General features: G+C 38.4%; 1 protein-coding gene across 1 annotated transcript in view; it reads right to left on the bottom strand.

Annotated features, from left to right (window-relative positions):
* The window catches only part of WDR75 (WD repeat domain 75), a 30,616-nt gene extending 14,276 nt beyond the window's left edge, over positions 1–16,340 (bottom strand). The window contains exons 1-8 of the mRNA XM_007954670.2: positions 16,255–16,340; positions 11,602–11,731; positions 9,483–9,548; positions 8,537–8,627; positions 7,621–7,745; positions 5,688–5,758; positions 4,591–4,710; positions 2,963–3,051 (exon numbers count right to left, since the gene is read on the bottom strand). Of these exons, the coding sequence (XP_007952861.1) occupies positions 2,963–3,051; positions 4,591–4,710; positions 5,688–5,758; positions 7,621–7,745; positions 8,537–8,627; positions 9,483–9,548; positions 11,602–11,731; positions 16,255–16,340 (778 nt within the window). The remainder of the gene's footprint in view (positions 1–2,962; positions 3,052–4,590; positions 4,711–5,687; positions 5,759–7,620; positions 7,746–8,536; positions 8,628–9,482; positions 9,549–11,601; positions 11,732–16,254) is intronic.
* Between the last annotated feature and the right edge of the window lie 6,252 nt (positions 16,341–22,592).

A 22,592-nucleotide genomic window follows, 5' to 3' on the forward strand; every position in this document is an offset into this window, starting at 1 on the left:
AGATAATAAGGAACTCTCCAAATGTTTGGGAATTATGTAATGCACTTCTAAGCAACCTCTGAGCCCAAACAGAAAAGTACAATGAGATCACAAAATATTTTAAATTAAAAACATATGACAAAATTTGTGGAATGTAACTAAAGCTTTGTTTGGAGGGAAATTTAAAGCTTTAAAAGCAAAACAGAAAAGAACAAAGGCTGAAAATCAACGACATAAGTATCTCTCTTAAGTTAGAACAACAACAACAACAAAAACAAAACACAACAACAACAACAACAAAATTAAGTCCAGAAAAGTAATGGGAATAATTAAGGGTGAAATTAAAAAAAAAACAACAAAAATCATTAGTTAACATAGCCAAAAAGATGTCTCTGAAAAATCTAATAAAAAATTTCTGCCAGAAAACAGAGGATGCAAAAATAACAAGTATCAGGATTTCTACAAACACTATCATAAAGTCCTACAGATGACATACTGTAGAAAAACTGCAACTAATAAACACAGAAGGAACTAACTATAAAAACAGAAAATAACTTTTGCAACAAAGTTTTAATTAATTTGGATAAGAATCATCAATGGATGCTAAGATCACTGGGCTGGATATTAGGATATCAAGACAATCTCAAAGTATCACTCTATAAATTATTATTCAGGTAATAAGGTTACTTGTTAATTAAAGGAAAAAAAGGAACTTGTTTATTGGAGAAATCAGGCAGACATCACCTTAACTGAGTGATTGAACTTAACATGAGAATGATGGGACAAACTGATATGGGTTCCATTCTGGATGCACTGAGAAAGTCACATTATTATCTGTGTATGTAGTATTCCTCCCAAGACATGAAGTATCAATATACCTACAACTGATTCTCCCATAGTTCAGACAAAGGAGAGAAGTGGGAATGGAAAGAAAGAGAAGAAAGAAGGAAGAAAAGAGCATGCAAGCAAATGAACCAGAGAAACAGAGAAGTCAATCGTGACTTTAGATGAAGGCTACATGGGAAGGGCTTTTTCTTCTACTATCTGGAAGAGTGTACAATTGGTTTGTTTTTTCCTTAACTGTTTGGAAGAATTTGTCAGTGAAATCTATGGACCTAGAGGATGTTTATTTGTTTTGTGGAAAATTTTTAAATAAATGTTTCCAGATTTGTTTTTAACAGATACTGATTATATTTTCTATTATGCTTTGGATCTGTTTTGACAGGTCATGATTTTTCAGAAATTTGCCTATTTCATATAAATTATTGAGATAAAGTTGTTCATGTTATTCTTTTTTCCAATACAAGCCTTTATTTTGAAAATGTTCAAACATGCAACAATAGTACAATATGCATATCCGTATCTTTTTCTCTGCTGTGGCCTCTGCCAAATTAATGACTGAATTGATATCTATTATTTGACTATATCTTTCCGTGATTTGTTGTGCTTATCAGTCCTCACCGAGATGGACTGACACAGTGGCTGCGACGATGGGCTCAGGTATAGCAAGGATTGTGAGGCTGGCATAGGATCAGGCAGTGTTTCGCTCTGTTGTACATAGGGCTGCTATGAGTTGGAGCCGATTAGATGGCACCTAACAACAACAACATCAGTCTTGTCTACCTCTTCTCACACTATATAGTAGTCACAGCTTTCTGTAGCAACCTTACCTTTCAGCACTAGGATGTAAGACTGGAGAGGACAGAAGAAATGACCAAGGCTAGAAGAGAATGAAGATACTGCCTGGCACACCTATGTATGTACATATAGCAATGCACACACTCACAGTTTAATTTTTTTGAAGCAGAGAAGCTAAAAGAATAGTAGGCATGTTTTATTACCGAGATAATTCTCTTCATTCCCTTTCCATTCGTAATTCCCATATGCCACACTTACACTGTCACTCAACTCTTAGTTAGGCTGCGTCCCATCCTCACATACTTGTCATTGCTCCTCAAACCCAAAGCACAAGTAGGATGAAAATGCCTCCTATTTCCAAAGGTGCTAAGAAGTTAAACTCATGTAACACTGTCTAGAGCACATGGCACCATTTAAGACTTCTCCTGGCAATCTCTGGGAAGACAGAGAAAGAAAAACCACTTTTTTCTGCCTTCTCACTTAGACCAAGCACACAGTCTCTCTGGCATGTAGCTTCTTTTTTTTCAGAAGCTGCCATAGTATACCGATCTAATTCTCACCACCTGGCAGTGAGGGCGCTAAAAGAAGCACGTTTCCTTTGACTGTGTTCTCCCTGGCATTCAGAGGAGGGGGAGGAAGAGGAAGGAGGTAGGGAAACCTCCCGGAAGTCACCTCACCTATGCTTTTCTGCATTGTTCTGAGAATAAATTTCTGTTCAAACAATAAAAAAATAAAAAGACAAACTGTACTTCCTATTTTTGCTCAATACCACTGTTTTCAAGGATGCATTTTCACTCATGATAGCCAGCTTAAATGGATCAAAGGTCTAAATTAATTTAAAATACTCAGGGTTGGATATGGCAATCTAGCAGTCAAGAACATGAGTTCTGGATTCAGAAATCTACGTTCAAATCCTACTTACTAGCCATGTGATCTCAGCCAAGTGAGTCTCCAACTCCAAAGCTCACTTCCTTCTATAAAGTGAGAATGAGTCCTCTTTCATAGGTTCAAGGATTAAATGAGTTAATGGGTAAAGCACTAGCACAGTTCTTTGCCCCTGAGAGACCAGCTGCAATTATTAACAAGTACTCAGCAGGGGAGACACATTTAAAAAGTAATATAATTTAATTAGGTCCTTTATGTTAAAAGAGACTTTATCACAGGTGTACATTTTGCAACTTGAGCACTTCGAAACCTAAAGTACATGACATTTTGTACAACAAAGTCCAAAATACAGGGCTGATGTGTGCTTATAATTCATGTGGTCCATTCAACTCTAAATCCTTCAAACTGTAAACCCAGTGAATGAAAATATTTGATTCATATACTTTAAACCTGCACTTACCCGTTACTGAAAAAGCCAAATCCATGACCATATCGTGGTGCCAATGTAAACATGTATATGTGTATTTCTTGTCATCATCAAAATTCCTCCTAGTGGACAAAACCAAAATTTTTAATTAGACTAAACACGTAAGTTGGAACTCTGGGTAACATAGTGCCTAAGGCACTTGACTGCTAACCAGAAGGCTGGAGGTTCAAACCCACCAGCCACTCCTCAGAAGGAAGATGGGGCAATCGACTTCCATAGTGATACTGCCTCGGCAACCCAAGGAGGGGTCACCATGAGTCGGGTCCAACTTGATGGCACATAACAACAACAACAAAACAAAAGCATACCAAATACTGCAATAAACTATAGTATCAAGTTTACTGGTTTAAATGTGCTAGTTGTACATTTTCTATTTTAACCTCAGTCATTTCTACAAATAAACTATCTATGGTATACTTTGTTATGTTGTTAGAAGGGACCATTCCCTAGAGAAGGCTATCGTGCTTGGTAAAGGGGAGGGTCAATGAAAAAGGGGAAGGCCCTCAATGAAATGGATTGACACAGTGGCTGCAACGATGGGCTCAGGTACAATAAGAATTGTGAGGCTGGCACAGGACCACAAAGTGTTTTGTTCTGCTATGCATAGGGCTGCTATGAGTTGGAGACTACTCGATGGCACCTAACAACAATTGCATACTAGTCAGATATTCACTACAGTACTCTTTCCCTTTTAGTAAAGGCTGACAAACAGTCTCCTTCATTATAACGTTTACAGCAAAGTGATTGTTCACTTCCCCCCATGTTATGGATTGAACTGTGTCCCCTGGGGTTGTAATCCCACTTAGGAATGGGTTGTCTTTGCCATGTTCATGAGGCAGGATTAGTGCAGGGTATGCACTGAGTCAATCTCTTTTGAGATATAAAAGACATTATTGTATTTTATGCAAAAAACACATTACATGTGTTTTTTTGCAAACCACACAATTTTCTTCTACATTAATTTCCTACACCTTTGTTGTTGTTGTTATGTGCCATCAAGTCGGACCCGACTCATAGCGACCCCTCCTTGGGTTTCAGAGGCAGTATCACTACGGAAGTAGATTGTCCCATCTTCCTTCCGAGGAGTGGCTGTGACCTTTATGTTATAGGCATGTGCATGTTATTTATGCAGGCATGCTATATGTGAAAAAATATGGTAAACAAGCAAGCAGAAATGGGGGAAGGGAGAAGCTAAGTCACATGAAAACTGCTTAGGAGCAGAAACTCAGAAGAGAAAAGGACTTTTCTCCAGAACCCACAGAGACAGAAAGCCGCCCTCTAATGCTGGCACCCTGAATTCAGACTTCTAGCCTCCCACACTGTGAGAAAATGTTTGTTAAAGCCATTCCTCACGGTATTTCTATGCTAGGAGCACTAGATAACTAAGGCACTCCACAAGCCCAACTTAGAAAATAGTAACTACATGGAATGGACAACATAAACATAAAAGAAAGGCACGGTGCCAGCAAAGCCTAATTTCTATTTCCAAAGATGGCATTTCCGTACTCTCCTTTTCACTGCATCCAGAGGAAGCCCTGTACTGCAGGACTAAAATAAAACAGCATACAAATGATCACCACAGTCACCATGAATTAACTGACCAGAGACGAATTTTGCCGTCCCTGTGACCAGAGGCGATGCAGTCTTCCTTCGGGTGGCATGCTACACACGTAAAATCATTCTTTGCGTGTTTCTTGTTTTTTGATGATGATAAAGTAAACCTAGGAGACGGAAAAAAGTCCCTTCATTATCAGAGTCCCCTATAAGGGGTGATGTGGCTAAGGAAAAGGGAATTCTCATTCTTATCAATAAAAATGGGAGAGCTCTCAGAATTCACTAAACAGCTAACGTGGGATTTTTTAAAAAAGAAAACGTTGTTTAAAAATCAAAAAGTAACTGTAGAAACTGGCCTATGGAGGTCATTGACATTTAAGAACAAAAGAGAGAGAGAGAGAGAGAGAGAGAGAGAGAGAAAGAGTGCTTTAATGGTTTTTTGGGACAGGCAACATTTGTTCAAATTTCTTGTTGAAGTACATTTTACCATGAAATATGAACAAGCCTAAGAAATTGTATCTGAGACAACTAACTAACTGGCTAATATGTCTAAAACGAAGGAATGGACCCACTGCGATTATAATATCCAGACTATTTTTTATTCTTAGGCTAAGTACTTGGCAATCTTCTAACTCTGAAGAAGTCAGAATCCTTACACTGCAAAGAATACTGAATGCCCACGTTGGCAGCAGAACAGGGTGGAGACACAGGCTTAGCAGTAGTCTCTGTATACCATCTTCTTTAGCCTTACAACTCTACTCAAAAGCAGCTATTATCCCCACTTTAAATCTATTTGGAGGTACAGTGGAGTTCAAATGGACTAAATCACACTCATTTTGAACAGGTATCCAAAGGCCTGTATTAATTCCTATACCCATAAAAATGGGTATCAGAATTACCTGGAGAAGTCTTTTGAAACTATATCCAATTTTGACAGTAAGTATGTACACCAGGTACAGAGGGGCTGGGAAATGTTCCCATCTTTTTGTACCTAACGATTCCCCAACCTCTACCCACTGCAGATTAAAACTATACCTCTGCACCTCGAAGTGTCACAATCTTAACATGAAACTAGGAAACAGGTTGGATCACAAGTATGAAACAAACCTAAATACAATAAAGCTGAACAAAAAGGAATTCTTACCTTGATGTTGTTTTCTTTTTGAAAAAATAAACAGACAAGTAAAAGTCCCGTGCTGCTGCAACATACTCTCCCTGGTGTTCAAAGAGAAGATATTGGGACACTTGTTAAACTAGAGCTAAAAGAGGAACCACTATTACCACAAAAGGTAACAAAGTACTAGTACTAGTACTAGATTTAGCAGATTATAAATGATATATTATGGCTAGGAAAAGGATAATGTACTTTTAAAATGATAAAAAATCAAAAGGTGAACTTTGATTCTAAATCCTAAATTAAGCTCTAGCTTTAAGTATAATTTTAAACAAATTTTCATTAAGGTGTAATTTATATATATTAAAATGCAGTATTTGACATGTGTATACCCACACAGCCATCACTACGACCATGACTTCACCTAATAAAAGTTCCATGTGTCCCTTTCTAGTTTTCCCCTTGTGCACTTTCCCTTGCAACCATTATTATTATTATTATTATTATCACCACCATAGCTTATTATCTGTTCTTATGAACAGGGTGACATATTTTGTGTCTGGATTCTTTAGTTCAACATCATATTTTTGAGCTTCATCCATGCTATTGTATGTGTTGGCAGTTTGTTCCTTTTTATTGTTGAGCGGCATTCCACTGAATGAACGTGAATGATGATTTGTTTATTCTTATCATCATAAGAGTTATTCTCATTTTGGAGCTACTAGGAATAATAATCATTCTTGTTCAAGTCATTTTCTGGACATATTTTTATTTCTCTACCTAGGAATAGAACTGCTGAGTCATACAAAAGGGATACATTTTATGTTGCTCTATATCCTTGTCAACACTTGGTATTGTCAGTCTTTGTAATTTTAATTGTGCTAGTGGATATGACATGGTATTTCAATGTGGTTTTAATTTGAACTTACCTGATGACTCGTATACTGAAAAAAGATAATAATGTTTAAATGTTACTAATGTTAAACAGTCTTTGAGAAATTAACCCATTTTAGAACAAAGACAAACAATGCTATAAAACTTAAGACTAAACACATGGCACCACAATGATACGTGGGGACTTTTGATCACGTCTGATTTAAAAATAGTAAAATAAGTGATTATAGGGGATGGCTAAGTAAATCATGGTATGTTGATAAAATGGAACAGTACACAGTTATTATTTCTGAAGAACATTTAAGTATACACTTATATTGTAATTTTAAATAGAAAAAAACAAATCAGGGAAAAAAGCCTTCAGATCTTAATTCAGTTTGGGAAAAGTTATTTCACATATGTGTAAGAAAAAGACTCATGAGCTCTGGTGGCACAGTGGTTAAACACTTTAGCTAACCGACAGGTCAGCAATTTGAACCCAATAGCCACTTCGTGTGAGAAAGATGTGACAGGCAGCTTCTGTAAAGATTACAGCTTTGGAAATCACATGGGGTGGTACTCTGTCTTAAAAGGTTGCTGTGAGTAGGAACCAATGTGACAGCACTGAGTTTTAAGAAAAAGACTAGGAGATTCTTCATATATCATCACTGGTGAGACTACAGATTTTATTTCCTTACTATATTTTTCTGTAATCTCCGTATTTCTATAATAGGCATCTTACTCTGCATAAAGGGGCTGTATTTTCCAATGGCAAGTCGTCTAAAATAAAAAGACTGGGTTTTATGTGGGACAGGCTGAAAAATATAGTACAAATGCAAAAATACTGATTTTTGAAGGGGGGAAATTAGAGGGTTTAAAACTGAAATAGGCTAGAATATATAAAATTAGGATGGTCCTAGAAAATCTATACCATATATACATGCTAAAACAATGAAACAGATTTTTTAATTACTAACAAAAATACAGTAAATGAAGGAAATATTAAAAGAATTTAAATAAAATTCTCAGACGATGGACTGCAGGAAAGAGATTTTAAGAACAAAGAAGAAACCAACAAAACAAAATTTACCTCATTTCCAAAGGCAATGCACTTGGGTGACTGGTTTATATAATCCAAAACAAAGGATACCTCCTTAGCTTCTATTTCCTGGCTTGATGACTTTGGTAGCTTCACTGAAACCAACTGAAATACATCTAGCCAAAAGAAGCTATATTAATATAAATCTTCTTCCGAAAAAGTGAAAATATACATATACTTATAGAAATAAGTGTTATCAGTACTCTAAAATTCATTTAATGCCAGAATAATTCTAACCTATCTTAAACAAAAAGTGCCTAAAACTGGACTTTATATTTGAATATACTAGTTTCAAGCGGAAGTTTACTCTTACAACTCATTACAGACATACCCTATGCATATGTAGAAAGCAGCTTGTGCCTCACTGGTGTACTTGTACATTCTGAAGTACTAAACTGTGTATTAAAATGGAGATGGAACATGAGTACGGGTAAACTGAGCAACCAAAAGCAACCAATCACTTGACAACTTTTAGAAATACTCAAACAACATTCACAGATAAATCTCCTTTTCTATAATATTGACATGCTCTATTCTTTACATCCCTTAAAAAAATCTCTTCTTTGACTCCATAATGAATATAAATTTCTGTAAAACATTGATCTATTTTTTCCTGTTTTGTAACCTGGTTTTTATGTCCTCTAACTTACTGATTTTTCTAGTATTCTCACTCACATAAAAGTTACATGCCAAACTCTGAATTCTTGATTTTTCTCTTTAGTCTTTCCTCACTGTTGCCCACTGAAGTAATGACATGGCTATCTATCTCAATACTTAGAACAAATCCTTGAGTAATCTTTGATGCTTCTCAAATCTCACATCAAATCACCGGCAAATTCTGTTGGTTGTACTTTCAAAATTTATCTACTCAGTGACAATTAGAAAAAATAAGTTAATTATACTACACCTGGTTTTTCTTTATTTATTGTAACAAACACAGAATCCTCAGCATGAGCAACAGTAAAGAGGGCATGAAGTTTATGTCCAACGACGAAAGTCTGAAAGACAAGAAACCATCATCCTGATTATTGCTTGTTTCCTCCCACCCCCCACTAAATCATCCATTTCCCTAAGGGCAGTATTTTTGTTTTGCTCATGGCTGTATCCCCTATATCAGAATAGAGTCTGAAGACACTCAACAGATATTTATTGAATAACTGTTCCAGGTTAATACACATAGTCTGATTCTTTTAAATAGTTGTACAGTATTTTATTGAATGAATGTATCATATTTTTAACCAGTCTCCTACCAACTGACACCAAGGTTACATTTAATTTTTTTCTTCTATCATAGAGAATGTTGCAGGACTATATATATTTGCCATTATTTTAATGAGAGATTCTTATTAGTGAGCTTGCTGGAGCAAAAGGGTGGGTACTTAATTATACTTACTCTCATTGATTTTGGATGAAAGGGATTTATCTAGTGATTTAACCAATCACTAGATATTTTTTCAACCTGTGATTTGCCTAATCTGATAGAACGAAAGCTATGTCATTTATTTTATTTTACATTTCATTAATAAAATACTTCTTCATGTTATTGGCTATTTGTATTTTTTCCTGTGGATTATATATTCAAATCATATACTAAGTTTTCTACTAGGTTATTACTATTATTACTATTATTTTTTTAAAAGGCATAATAGCCCATGCAGATATTTTCATCTAGTTTTATTAACTGCCTTCTTCTGGTTAGAAGTTTTATATTTTTTCTTTATGGTGCTTAATTCACAGCGTGCTTAGGAAGGCTAGCCAGCGATTAGACATGATAGAAGGAAACAATGTGTCTGTTATTAAAGTACGCTGCCATTTCTTTTCACACAAGGAAAAGTGAAGATCAATCCACATACCTTTATCAAAATGCCATCTAAATAGTCCCACAGCTTAATTGTGCCATCCAAGGAACAAGAATACAGCTAAAAGGGTAAAAATGGTAAAAAATTAATAAAATAATAATAATAAACAGATTAATAAAATAGAAATCTAACATGCTATCAATTAATGATGATGTAGAATACATATTCTGCTCATGAATTCATTGTAGAGATTGAAGTTTTCTGCAAAATAATCTATCGCAACCCTCTGGAGAAAGCAGATTCATCAATTTCAAGCTTTTAACTAAAATTGAAGGGAAAAAAAAGTCAACCCTCTATCTTCAACAAAATGGTAAGGTATTAAATTATGAAAAGCATTCAACTATTGCTATTGCTCTCACAGCCCAGTCCCTTATCAGGGTTAGGGTTAGGGTTAGGATTAGGGAAATACTTTTCTCTTCCATGAGTATTAAAGGAATAGCTTCTCAAATGTCTGGGAAGGACTTTTTCAAAAACTTAATTTCTAATCCATCAAGGACCAAGATTTTCATAAAACAGGACAGAAACGACGATGTGGTTAGATGCTGTTATGGCAAAGCCAAAGTGCCATATAATTCAGGACACTCACTCTACACTTACCTCACCACAGGCCGATAACCAAAAGCTTGTAGCACTGTTCTAGGTACCACACTTCGGTAAAACCAGAAAGTCTTAGTAACATGTATTTTATTTTTGTCCCAGTGTATTTAGTTTAACTAAGGCCAGTCTAGATTTTGTTGCTGTTATTGGGAAAACACTTAGCTTATATTGTCCATAATAAATTTTAAGCTCTTTGAAGGAAAGTGACAGTTTTAAGATCTCTGCAAATGGTAACATGGCTTCAAAGTATAGAAATTAAAAATGCTGGAGTAAGAAAGTACTTATCCAAATAAAATAATTATATCACATAAAAAATATGTATCATAGTTACTAGATATAATAGGAGAAGAATCGACGTGGATCAGAAAAATATATAACCACTATCAAAACAATGGTTAATACACAAATAGTCCTAAATACATAGAATACCTGCTTCCGTCACCACTTTACCACTAAAACTGCTCTCCTATTTAGCTTTCAGGCAAATGAAACATATCTTTTATGCAACGTATATATGAGTTTTTTTGTTCTGCTACACAACTTGGTAACAGAGACTTCACAAATTTCAATTTTAACAATAGGGTATTTTTGCTATGAGAGTTTTATCAAACCCTCAGAGGACATCAAAGATAAAAAGGGTGCTCAGAACCTGTGAAGAGTTAGGTGAGTTTTTAATCATGTTAACTTATCTCCAAGAGTAATTTATTTAATTTTAGAAGGAAAAGCTCAGTGTCACTTTCTGCTCTATTTCCTCTGAGATAACACAATGCAAATCCAATCTTATGCTATAACTTCTAGGTTGGCTGCAACTTAGTCAAGAAATACGGGACTTAGTCAAAAACCAGAGCAAGAGCAAAAAATTGTTGAGATAACTCTTTTGTGGCCTTATGGAAACTTAAGAACAGAATTCTATTTCGTTATTCTTGAATTCTGAGAAGCAAGGGCTGCTTTGTGGAGGGGAGTGGGAAGATCTGGATAAAACTAGATCTCTAAGTTTGTCTTGATCCACTAACTGAAGAACTATCAACTAAAGGACACTTTCTTGTCCAGACAACGGCCTAAGATTAGGTAACATCTGAATTAACCCTAATGAGCCTCATCTCTAAAAGGCTAGATCTATCACATTAATAATCTAGGCCAACATATCATGAAATGTGTTCCTCAACTAATCCCTCAAGATACTCTGAAGAAATCAAAGAGTTCAGAAGTCAAGTAAGTTTCAGAAACACCAGTATCACTTTTAGATATTCACAATGCATATGAAGGGACCAGATAAATTCTGTAAGTAACAAATGTATTTAACTGTTCTTAACCTTAAATCTCAGAAACTCATACAGCCACAGATCCCTTCTTCCAAGTAATACTTATTAGCATAAGTGACTCAGAGAACACAACACGGGTAAAGGACTTCTAGGCTTTGACCTTATAAAAAATAAGTGAAAAACATCCTGACTCAGAAATCAACATGGTTATTTCCTTGCTCACCACCTGAGAAGTTCACCTCAAAGTATCACACCTGCAGATGGTTGTTGGGGTTGGGCTGGACCCCGGTCACCAGTTTGCTGTGTCCATGCAGTATGTGCACACATTCCTCTGTAGCTGTGCTATAGACTTTAACAAAGTCCCCAGAGACACAGAAGATGTACCTGGAAAACAGAAGGAAAAGTAAGGTTCATTTACACTACGGATACTATCATCTTTCTGTCTATGATAAAAAGGAAAACACGCAACAGAAGTTTCTTTCAAGCAATGAAAGGTTTATGTGCTGTTCCAGGCTGCGGGGATACCTGAGACTGATTATTTCACTGACCCAGAAGAGCAGTTTACAGGCACAGGCGGCAGAGAAACATCCTGCAAAAACAGCCAACTTAACCAAGTTTTCTGCTCACTGAATATATGCAGACACTGTGTTATGTGTTCACTGTGTTATGTGTGTTAGTATCAATTATTACTCTTCAGCGGTTCTGCCTCTAACAACAGTGTCTTCCCAGGTCCCCCAATTTGCCATTGATTATCAGAAACGTCAGCTAACAAACGCTAAGTCCGGGGCTCTGCTCGATTTGGCTCCCCCAGGTCTCTTTTGTACACAGAGTTCTGAGCAAGACCAGAAATAGGGTCAAGGTAATAATGTCATGGCAGCAGCACTTTAGAGAAATTATTACAGCAGCATTATCTAGAATTATCTGCAAAGGGAAAGTAGAGTTGGAGAAATTATCTTTGCAGTAATTTAGGAAGATAAAAAGGCAACATAGGAATTAAAAGGCAAGAACCACCCACTGTTTGAGTTTTCTATACTGTAGTAACCATAATGTTACAATGCATAAAACCATGTAACTCTGGGATGTGTAGGATGTGACGGGAGCAGTACTGGACTGGGGATCAGAAACACCTGCTAGGGAATGCCAGGGACTTCCCCGTACAACCACATCTCCACCCTCATCAAGCAGGCAAAAGAGAGTTTTAGGTCTAGTTCTAAAAGTACCTAGTGGCCAAGATGAAGCTGCTACAATTCCATAATTCTGTTGCTTTATTTACTATTTCAGCTTTCTGGATAAGCTCCTTGAGGTAAAATACAAAATTACCCTAAAGGTAGCCTAAGAGTTTTAGATAATGGATCTTTAAAAAATCCTTGATGACTTGACTACAACCCTGTGACTTTGCTCAAAGAATCTCTGGGTGGTAAAATGGTTACCATATGTGGATGCTAACTGAAAGGTTGGAGGTTATGAGTCCACCCAGAGGCTTTCCGGAAGGTGGCCCTGGTGACCTACTGCCGAAAAATCAGCCATTGAAAGTCATCTGGACACGGACCAAAGAAGAATGAAGAAAACCAAAGATGCAAGGAAATAATTAGTTCAAAGGACTGATGGACCATGTGAACCTCAGCCTCCATGACTCTGAAACCACAGAACTAGGTGGTGCCTGGCTGACACTTGCTGACCCCTCTGAGAGGTATCACCAATAGGAGGTCCTAGATAAGAGTGGGAGAAAAATGTGGAACAAAACTCAAAATCATTAAAAGGCTCTGAGACTGGTAGAACCCCTGAGACTATGGTCCTTAAATACCCTTCAAGCCTGGAACTGAACTCATCCATGACTCAACTTTCAGCCAAATGACAGACAGGCCTATAAGGTGAATAGTACCAAGGAGGTAGTCACTCAGAACAGTCGACCATATGAGATCAAACAAAAAGGCAGCATTTGCCCAGGAAGAAAGTTCAGAAGGCTGGAAGGGATAGGAAGTAAGGATGAAGGGAAAAGGGAAATGGTGAACACAGGTATAAAGTGGGAAGAGTGCTTTCACATTGTGGGGACTGCAATCAGTGTCACGAATCAAAATGTGTGTGAACTATTGAATGGAAAACCAATTTGCTCTGTAAACTGTCATGTAAATCACAAAAAGTTAAAAACAAACAACCAAAAAAACACAACCTTACAGAACACAGTTGTCTGAAACACATGAGGTTGCCATGTGTCAGCAAAAACTTGATGCTAAGTGGTTTAATTTGCTGGAGAACTGCTTTCATGATTTGTTCTATACAGGCAACAAAGGAGCCCTGGTGGCACAGTGGTTAAGTGCTTGGCTGCTAACCAAAAGGTTAGTGTTTGGAACTCACAAGCTCCTCTGGAGGACAACAATGTGGCCGTCTGTTTCCGTGAAGATTGCAGCCTTGGAAATCCTATGAGGCAGTTCCGCTCTGTTCTACTGGGCCATTATCAGTTGGAATTGACTCAAAGGCAATGGGTAAATAGATAACAACAAAAAATCTGTATCCCTAAATTTCTCCAACTTCAGTCCCGAATTTCTCCCTGATTACCAGCTATGCTGAAGGAACTCTGGTGGCATAGTGGGTAAGGCATTTGGCTGAGAACCAGAAGGTCAGCAGTTCAAGCCCACCAGCTGGTCTGTGGAAGGAAGATGGGGTGATCTACTTCTGTAAAGATTTACAGCCTTGAAAACCCAATGGGTGTCACTGTAACTCGGAATCGACTCCATGGCAGTGAGTTTGGTTTTTTCAGTTTTACTAATAGGCCCCAAACTGAGCTCAACATCTCTGTTAAACCTAATCACAGAATCACTCCAAAAACCTTTCTCTTCCCTCCATTCTCAATGATGTTATCTTAGTTCAGGCCAAAATGACTTTTTGCGTGGATGCCTGCGCTAGCCTTCTAACCCTTGGTCTTTACTCTTTCAGACTCTTCTTCTACCCTATACCCTATGCTGCAATTACACTGACAATACATGCATGACCTCCCATCCCCAAACCAAGCTCTTCCCTTTGTTGGAATGCCCTCCTCCAATGTCACTGGTGGGGCAAATGCCTGTCAGTCATGCAACATCTTATTACTTGAGGGGCACTTTCACATGACTCCTTCTTCTTGGCCATTCCTGTGCCTTGTCTATCCATCTCTCTACTCTCCAACACATATAGTGTAACATATAGTTTTCAAAGAAACACAATCATGTTACACTCCTCCCCTTTACTGATTAGAATGAAAAACAAAACAAAGAAATTCTGGTTTTGGACCAAACAACACCAACCAAGAACTGGCTCCAAGTTCTCTTTCCAACTTCATCATCTCCCACTGGTTCTCTTCACCACACCTACTAGCTACTTGCATCACAGGCTGTTCAACAAAAATATGCCTCTACCCTTCTTGCTTGTGCTGGTCCCTACTTGGTATTCCTTCTATCCATTCTTCAGTCTAAATACTACCCACCACTCCAGATCTAGCCTAAATGTCACCTCCTCAGGAACCACCATTTTCCCAGTATGAAGCACTCTCCCCTTCTTAGGAGCTTACACAGTACCACAGCATGAACTATCTCTTACTCATCATCCTTTTTCCTCACTCAACTGTAAGATCCCCGAGAGTTGGATCAATATTTGAACTCTCTTAGCTTTTGTCATCTCAGCCTGTTACAATAGTAACAGGAATAATTTTGTTATAATAGTAACAAATAATTTTGGAATAAGAACCAAAATATTAAAGTGAACTGTATGGCTTAGCGAATGAAATACACAACAGACCTCACAATAAGTAACCTGCAGAAACAGTACACCAGAGAACAAACTGGATTTCTGCATGTTAATCGAAAGTGGCAAAACTTTGGCAAGCTTGTAAAGCCTCAGTCTTCTAACTCATGAATATCGACAAAATCCTTTTGAACTTTAAAAAACAAGGATTCATTTTTGTTTTTACATTTTGAAGGGAATTCATAAAAGCTCCTTCAATCGTGATTCAACATCTATCTGCCATATACTCATATACAAGATATTGTGGGGGATACAAAATTTCCTAGTATACTATTTCTATTCTTCTAAGACAGGGCTTAGTGTCAAACTATCATTAAATTATTTGCAAAACTTTTTATTATTACAGTGTCACCTCTAGATGACGATAACATAACAATAATGATGATCGTAACTGACAGACATCAATCCATTATTAAATGCCAGGCACTGTTTTAGAAGCTTTACAAGTATTAAGGCATTCAATCCTCTCAATAACCCTATGAGATGGGTTAGTAAGTATTACTCGTTTTACAAACGAGGTGACTGAAGCAGGAATTATTAAACTTGTCAAGGTCACAGAATGGACGAACTGGTTTCACTCAGGCAGTTGTTGCGTTTAATTAATTTTTATTGCCGCACAGAATCTAACTAACAACAGTTTTCACACAAAGCTCTCAAAAGGTTGCCAAGGTACCTTATTATTTTTTCTTTATCCCGAGGTGACGCATGGGAAAATGGAATCTTTAAAGGTTCAGTAATCCCAAGACACGATTCTATCCCAAACAGTAAGAATACTCCTGGTGGCATAACAAGATCAGTGGCATGCATACACATCGAAGCCCTGACCATATTCCCGTCATCCTAACGTCGATTAACACGTGGGCCCGCCCTTGCACTTCTCAACCTACCCGCAAGCAAACTGTCCAGGAGTGGGAAGGCGTGCCCATGCCCGCAGTGCTACAAGACTTCTCGAGCCGCGCACCGGCACCAGCACCTGTACCTCTCGTTCGTGCCCTGGGGTCTCGCGTGCATGCGTCCCTTCCCCAGCGCGCCAATCAGTGGGCTGGCGAATTCAGATGCGCCTCTGATAGTTCTCTCCCCGCTACGCCCGCGGATTTACATCCCCCAACACTGCCGAAAAGGTCTCATACTTAGAATCTGCAGAGAACACCGCTCTTCTAAAGTTCAACTCGCTGCCGCCACAACGAACCACGCGGAGACTCTCCTCCTCCTCCATCTTAGCATCAGACGCCGGGTCTCCGGATCACCGGCCCCGCCCCAAACTTCCTGTTAGCAGCCGCCGGCTCCTATAGAGCTTCTCTAGGCCTGAACCTCTATGATTGCACCCAGCGCCTGTGTCGCCATCTTTTGTTTGGGCAAGGTCAAAGTAGGACATATGTAAGAAATGTAAAACACAGAGACAGACAATAAAATTATGTTAGATATTTCCACACTATTACTTAGTACAGACATATTTCTCTCCAGCCTTGTTAATCCGACTCTATAGCTTTCTCCGTTAGAAGGGAAATGTGGCGCACAATGCGTCGCGTGACCTGTAGTCTTCCCACCGTACCACTCTTTTTTGTAACTGTGACTTGGTCACTTGGAGATGATGCGATCGTCCTGTGCCACCTAGTTCTTGGCCGTGAGGTTGGACTCCTGGGTGGAAAAGTAGTTTTCTACTTCTTGTCCTCCTGTATGTGCCTGTCGTTAGCTGGCACTTTGTCATCTTCTCTGAGCACCGCTTACCTTTACAATTTCTACAGCTCCGAGGGTCTTGCTTTTACCTTTCCAAACCTCTGACTCGGAGATCTAGTGCATCACATCCTTTTCCTTCTCCATCACTGTAGCTACTGGAGCAGATCAGACCTGCCTCGCTCTGGCCAACCTCTTCGTTCACTGCTCGCTATTTGCTGTTGGCTATTTTGTAATCTCCCCCGTTAGTCCCAGGTGCCTATGGGTTAGGATCCGCTGTATCGGAGGATGTTGATTTTTCTCCAATTCCTTTTTCAGAAAAATTATAGTGAAAATATACAAACCATATGCTATCTCAACAATTTCTAATGTACAATTCAGTAACGCTGATTACATTCTTTAAGTTGTGCAATCATTCTCGCTATCTTTTTGCAAATCATTCCACCACTATTAATATAACCTCTGTGCCCCCTAAGCAAAAACTCCTTTCCTCCCTTCCACCCCTGGTAACCATTAAAACAAACAAACCCTTCCACCCCTGGTAACCATCAAAACAAGAAAACCAACCGAGCACATTGCAGTGGAGTGGATTCTGACTCATAGCCACTCCCATTGGGATTCTGAGACAGTAAGATCTTTAGGGAAATAGACTGCCATGTCTTCCTTCCGTGCAGTGGCTGGCAGGTTTGAACCACCAGCCTTCTGTTTAGCAGTCAAATGCCTTAGGCACTGTGCCACCAGAGCTCTTTACTACTACTACTACTAAGAAATAGGTTTCTGTATATTTGCTTATTTCAAATAAGTGAGATCATAAACTATTTGTCCCTTTGTGACTGACTTTTTTCACTCAGCATGATATTTTCAAGGTTCATTCATATTATGGCATGAATCAGGACCTCATTTCTCTTTATGTCTGATCAGTGTTCCTGTGTATATACCATATTGGTTTATCCATTTCCATCTTTTGGCTACTGTGAAAACTCTGCAAGAAACCTATAGTCCTGTACCAGTTTCTTTTGCGTTTCTGCCTTCATTTTTTTGGATATATACCTAGAATTACGATTGTGGTGTTGTTGTTAGGTGCCGTTGAGTCGTTTCCGACTCATAGTGACCCCATGCACAGCAGCATGAAACACCGCACAATCCTGCGCCAGCTCTATGATCCCTGCTATACTTGAGCCCATTGTCACAGCCACCATGTCAATCCAGCTCGTTGAAGGCCTTCCCCTCTTTCTCCACCCTCCACCTTACCAAGCATGACATCCTTCTCCAGGGAATGATCCCTTCCGACAACATGACCAAGTAGGTGAGAATTATGATTATCAGTCATATAATAACTCTATGCTCAACTTTTGAGGAACCGCCAAACTGTTTTCTACAATAACTACCATTTGACATTCTGACCAGCAACAGATGAAGGTTCAGTTCCTTTTTATAATGCTTTGTGTATCATTTTCATGGTGATTATGTTTGTGTGTCAACTTAGCTGGGCCTGGTTGAGTGGCTGGGCAGCTGGACATAGTGTTCCCCATGATGAGACTGGTCATCCACTCCATGGTGGAATCTACTGTGAGCAGCTGAGGAGCTGCCTTAGGGATGTGGTCAGTTTCCCATATATAAGTAGCAACTTCGAGAATGGTCTCTAGCTTATGGCATGCTTGAACCCTACACGTGGCCGTGTCATTACTCAGCAACCTGCTATGTCCTGCTGACCTTGGGACTTACAATGGACTTGAATTACTGTCCTGCCGTGTGGTTTGGTAACATCAGAACTGTGCCATTTTATTTGTCAACCTTGGGCTTGTTAGCCTCAGCAGCCAGTAGCTAGCTGCCTGAGTGAAGAGATGCCTGTAGCTTCAGTGGGCCGGGAGCAAGAGGCAGAGCTGAAGCCCAAGGTCGAGGGGCTTTCACACAGCCCCTAGAGCCTGGCATTGTGAAATTGGACTTAAAGTCTTCACGTTGTAAGAATAAACTCCTGTTTGTTAAGGCCATCCCATTCGTGGTATATTCTTGTCAGAGGGGCACTGGATATCCAGAACAATTTTCATGATCCCTATATTATGAGAGAATGCCTATCTCTAATCACTCATTTCTTCAGTAAATATTTACCAATCCGCTCTGTTCCAACTTGTGCTATTCCTAAGGGTAAGGAGCTACTGGCAGTTTAACTTGAACAGAAGTGGATAGCTGCCTTTACATTTCTTTCCTTGACATGGTGAAATTTGCTACCTCCCTTCAGTGTGTTTGGAGGCAAATAATTCTTTTAAGTGTCTTCTACGTGTGAAATACTACGCAAGACAGAAGTGATCCCTCTCCTGTATTATATACTGCAGTAGAGAAATAGATGATAATAATGTTTACAAATAAAATAATTACAGATTGTGTATCGAAGAAAAGAAAATAGTAATATGAGAGAACAGTTTTCCCGAGAGAGAGATTTACTTTAGGTTTAAAATAATGAATATGTGTTTGTTAAAGTTGTATAGATTCAAACCCAAACCCAAACTTTCTTCCGTTTAGTCAAGTTTGATTCATAGAATCCCTGTAGGACAGAGTAGAACTGCCTCAGGGTTTCCAAGGGTGGAAATCTTTATGGAAGCTTGCTGCCACATCTTTCCACCCCCACCCCCCCCGAGAGCCACTGGTGGGTTCAAACCACTGACCTTTTCGGTTAGCAGCCTAACATTTAACCACTGCACCACCAGGGCTCCTCACAGGTTTAAGAAATGCTGTTTTAAAGTCAATGTTAGTAAGGATTTTCTGTGAAATAATTCAAAACAGAGCTATGTAATTTGAATGGCCCCAGTGCATTCTATGCCCCAACTTAAGAGTTATTATCTCCTTACTTTTAACAGTTCAGTGAGCTTGAACTGTTTTTTCCAGATACTCTTCTAGGTCTACATAGACCTTAAAGTTATTTTTCAATGGAATGTATTACATTTTGCTTTCGTTCCATATATGTGCTTTCACTTCAGTACATGCAGAGCTTTTAAATGACTTTTAAATGACTTCATGGTATTCCATAGGGTAAATTTGCTATAATTTGTTAAATCATTCTCTCAAAGGTGTTCTTTCAGTCATTTCCAATTTTTGTTTTCAAGGTGGAAATAGTGCTATAGGACATAAATATTTGTGACAGCATTGCTGTAGGAGAGAGTTAAGGTACTGAGCTTAAAGGGGTCTGCATTTTTTTATTTCGAGATGATATTTTGTAGAATTGAGACACGTGTTACTATAGAAACCAGCAGGAATATCTATTGGCAGCCTAAAAAGGGAAATACTTACCTTAGTTCTTTCATCTAAAGTTTTTTTGAAAATTCATAGAGAGAGGAAGTATTATAATTAAGAAGACATCAGAAGGAAAAAGGATTTTTAGCATGTGATGAAATGGTATAAGGAAAGAGAAATTTAAGAGCAAGAATTGAGAGGTAGCAAGGGCTGGACAATCCAATTAAAATTTTTAGATTGTATTGTGGAAGTTTTGCTGTGTCAAGAATTATCAAGTATCTTGAATGATTTGCAATTTTTATTCCAAATAATGAATTTTGCTTCTTAAATCTACAATTGTCTTTCATGTACTCACATTGTACATCTATCTTTGTTGACTGGCACTTTGTTGATTAAAACACAAGCAAAATTTTCTAAATATTTTGAGAAGTGGTAATGATTGATATAACACTGAGGATTACAAAAGGTGGGTAGACGTTTTCTCTGCATATAGACTATAACATACCTCTGTAACCGTTCCACAGAAGAGAGTATGAAAAATTCGGCTTACCTCCTGAGAAGGGAAGCTGAGCATCCTTGGCAAGTTACTTTCTGGTGCTTTATTTGAGCAGAGAAGGCTTCTTGTTTGGGGATTCTAATTGTATCTTCAGAACCTCAGATCTCAATTTGAGAGGCTAGGCAATAGGGAATGACTTCATAAAGCTAAAAAAACAAACAAACAAAAACAAAGTGAAAATGACTTGCAGCACCTACTGATGAAGATTAAAGACTACAGTCTGCAGTACTGATTATGCCTCAGTATAAAGAAAATGAAGATTCTCACAACTGGACCAATAAGCAGCATCAGGATAAATGGAGAAAAGATTGAAGTTGTCGAAGATTTCTTATTACTTGTTTCCGTAATCAACACCGATAGAAACAGCAGTCAAGAAATCAGATGACATCTTGCACTGGGCAAATCTGCTGCAAAAGACCTCTTGAAAGTGCTGAAGAGCAAAGATGTCTCTTTGGAGACTAAGGTGTGCCTAACCCAAGCTGTGATCTTTTTAATTGCCTTGTATGCAAGTGAGAGCTGGACAATGAATAAGGAAGACCAAAGAAAAGTTGATGCTTTTGAGTTGTGTTGGTGAAGAATACTGAAAGTACCTTGGACTACCAGAAGAACTAACAAGTCTGTCCTGGAATAAGTGAAGCTGGAATGCTTCTTGGAAGTGAGTATGGCTAGACTTTGTCTCACCTACTTTGGTCATGTTTTCAGAAGGGACCATTTCTGGAGAAGGATATTATGCTTGGTAAAGTGGAGAGTCATTGTAAAAGGGGAAGGCCCTCAACGAGATGGATTGACACAGTAGCTGCAATAGTGGGTGCAGGTATAGAAAGGATTGTGTGGCTGACACCAGACTGGGCAGCATTTCATTTTGTTGTATATAGGGTCTTTATGAGTCAGAGTCAACTTGACAGCACCTAACAACACAACAGGATTAGGGGCAAAATGTTGGTTATTGTTTTACACCTCTAACTTTTAGGGAAATTTGTTATGCAGTATTGGATAATGGAATCAAGAATTGAAATAATTCTAAAAGACAAGGAAGTATTGGATCATAATTGATGGAGCATTTTTTTTAAATGCTATGTAAAGTAATGATATCACTACAGTTGACTTAAATGACTTAGAATCTATAAAATACATTTTTTCAATTTCCTCAGAGCAAAAATTTCCCTCAGACCTTTAAGCCAAAGGTCAGAAAGATGGCCAGAAGACATAGGCTTGTGGGTAAGGGACAGAAATCTTTAGGCTCAACACCAAGATCTTTGATTGTGATCACTACTCTGTATTGATTTTGGATCCTTTTCTTTAGCCAGTATTCCAAGACTTGTTGGGAAGAGGTCAGGAAAGCCTAACAGAGAGATTGTGTAATAACATATTTCCTCAGTGACTAGCAAGTTTCTATAATCAATCAAGTCCCTTGAGTGATAAAACTTTAACAGTATATGATACAGCTTTAATTTTTTTTTCTTCAAACCTGTTAAGTAAACTTGATGCTTATCTCACACACATTGTAGGCATTGTAGTTAAAACAAAACAAAAACAAAAACAAAACCCACTGCCATAGAATTGATTCCAGTTCATAGAGACCCTCATTGTGTTTCTGAGGCGGTAAATCTTTACGAAAGTAGATTGTCCAGCCTTCCCTCCTCGGAGTGGCTGGTGGGTTTGAACTGTCAGCCTCTGGCGAGCAGTCAAATGCCTTAGGCGTCACACCACCAGAGCTCCTTTGGCATTGTTCCCATATTTATAAACTTCTCTCCCCTTTTTGCATGTTTAATTTATGCATGATCTGAGATGCTTCACCTGAGTGAGCTTTGAGCCTAATTCCTTTAGTACCACTTTTGCATTCTGGAAATATGTACCTTTTTCATTATTCCCTGTTGCCACACTTGAAGTAGGCATTTGGGAGACTTCTCTTTAGGGGGCAATAGATCTTCAGCCATCAAGTCAAACCCGACTCATAGTGACCCCTCCTTGGGTTTCTGAGGCAGTATCACTACAGAAGTAGGATTGCCC

Source organism: Orycteropus afer, unplaced genomic scaffold, assembly GCF_000298275.1.
Source record: "Orycteropus afer afer isolate SDZICR_OR568_19922 unplaced genomic scaffold, OryAfe1.0 scaffold00001, whole genome shotgun sequence".
NCBI lineage: Eukaryota > Metazoa > Chordata > Mammalia > Tubulidentata > Orycteropodidae > Orycteropus > Orycteropus afer.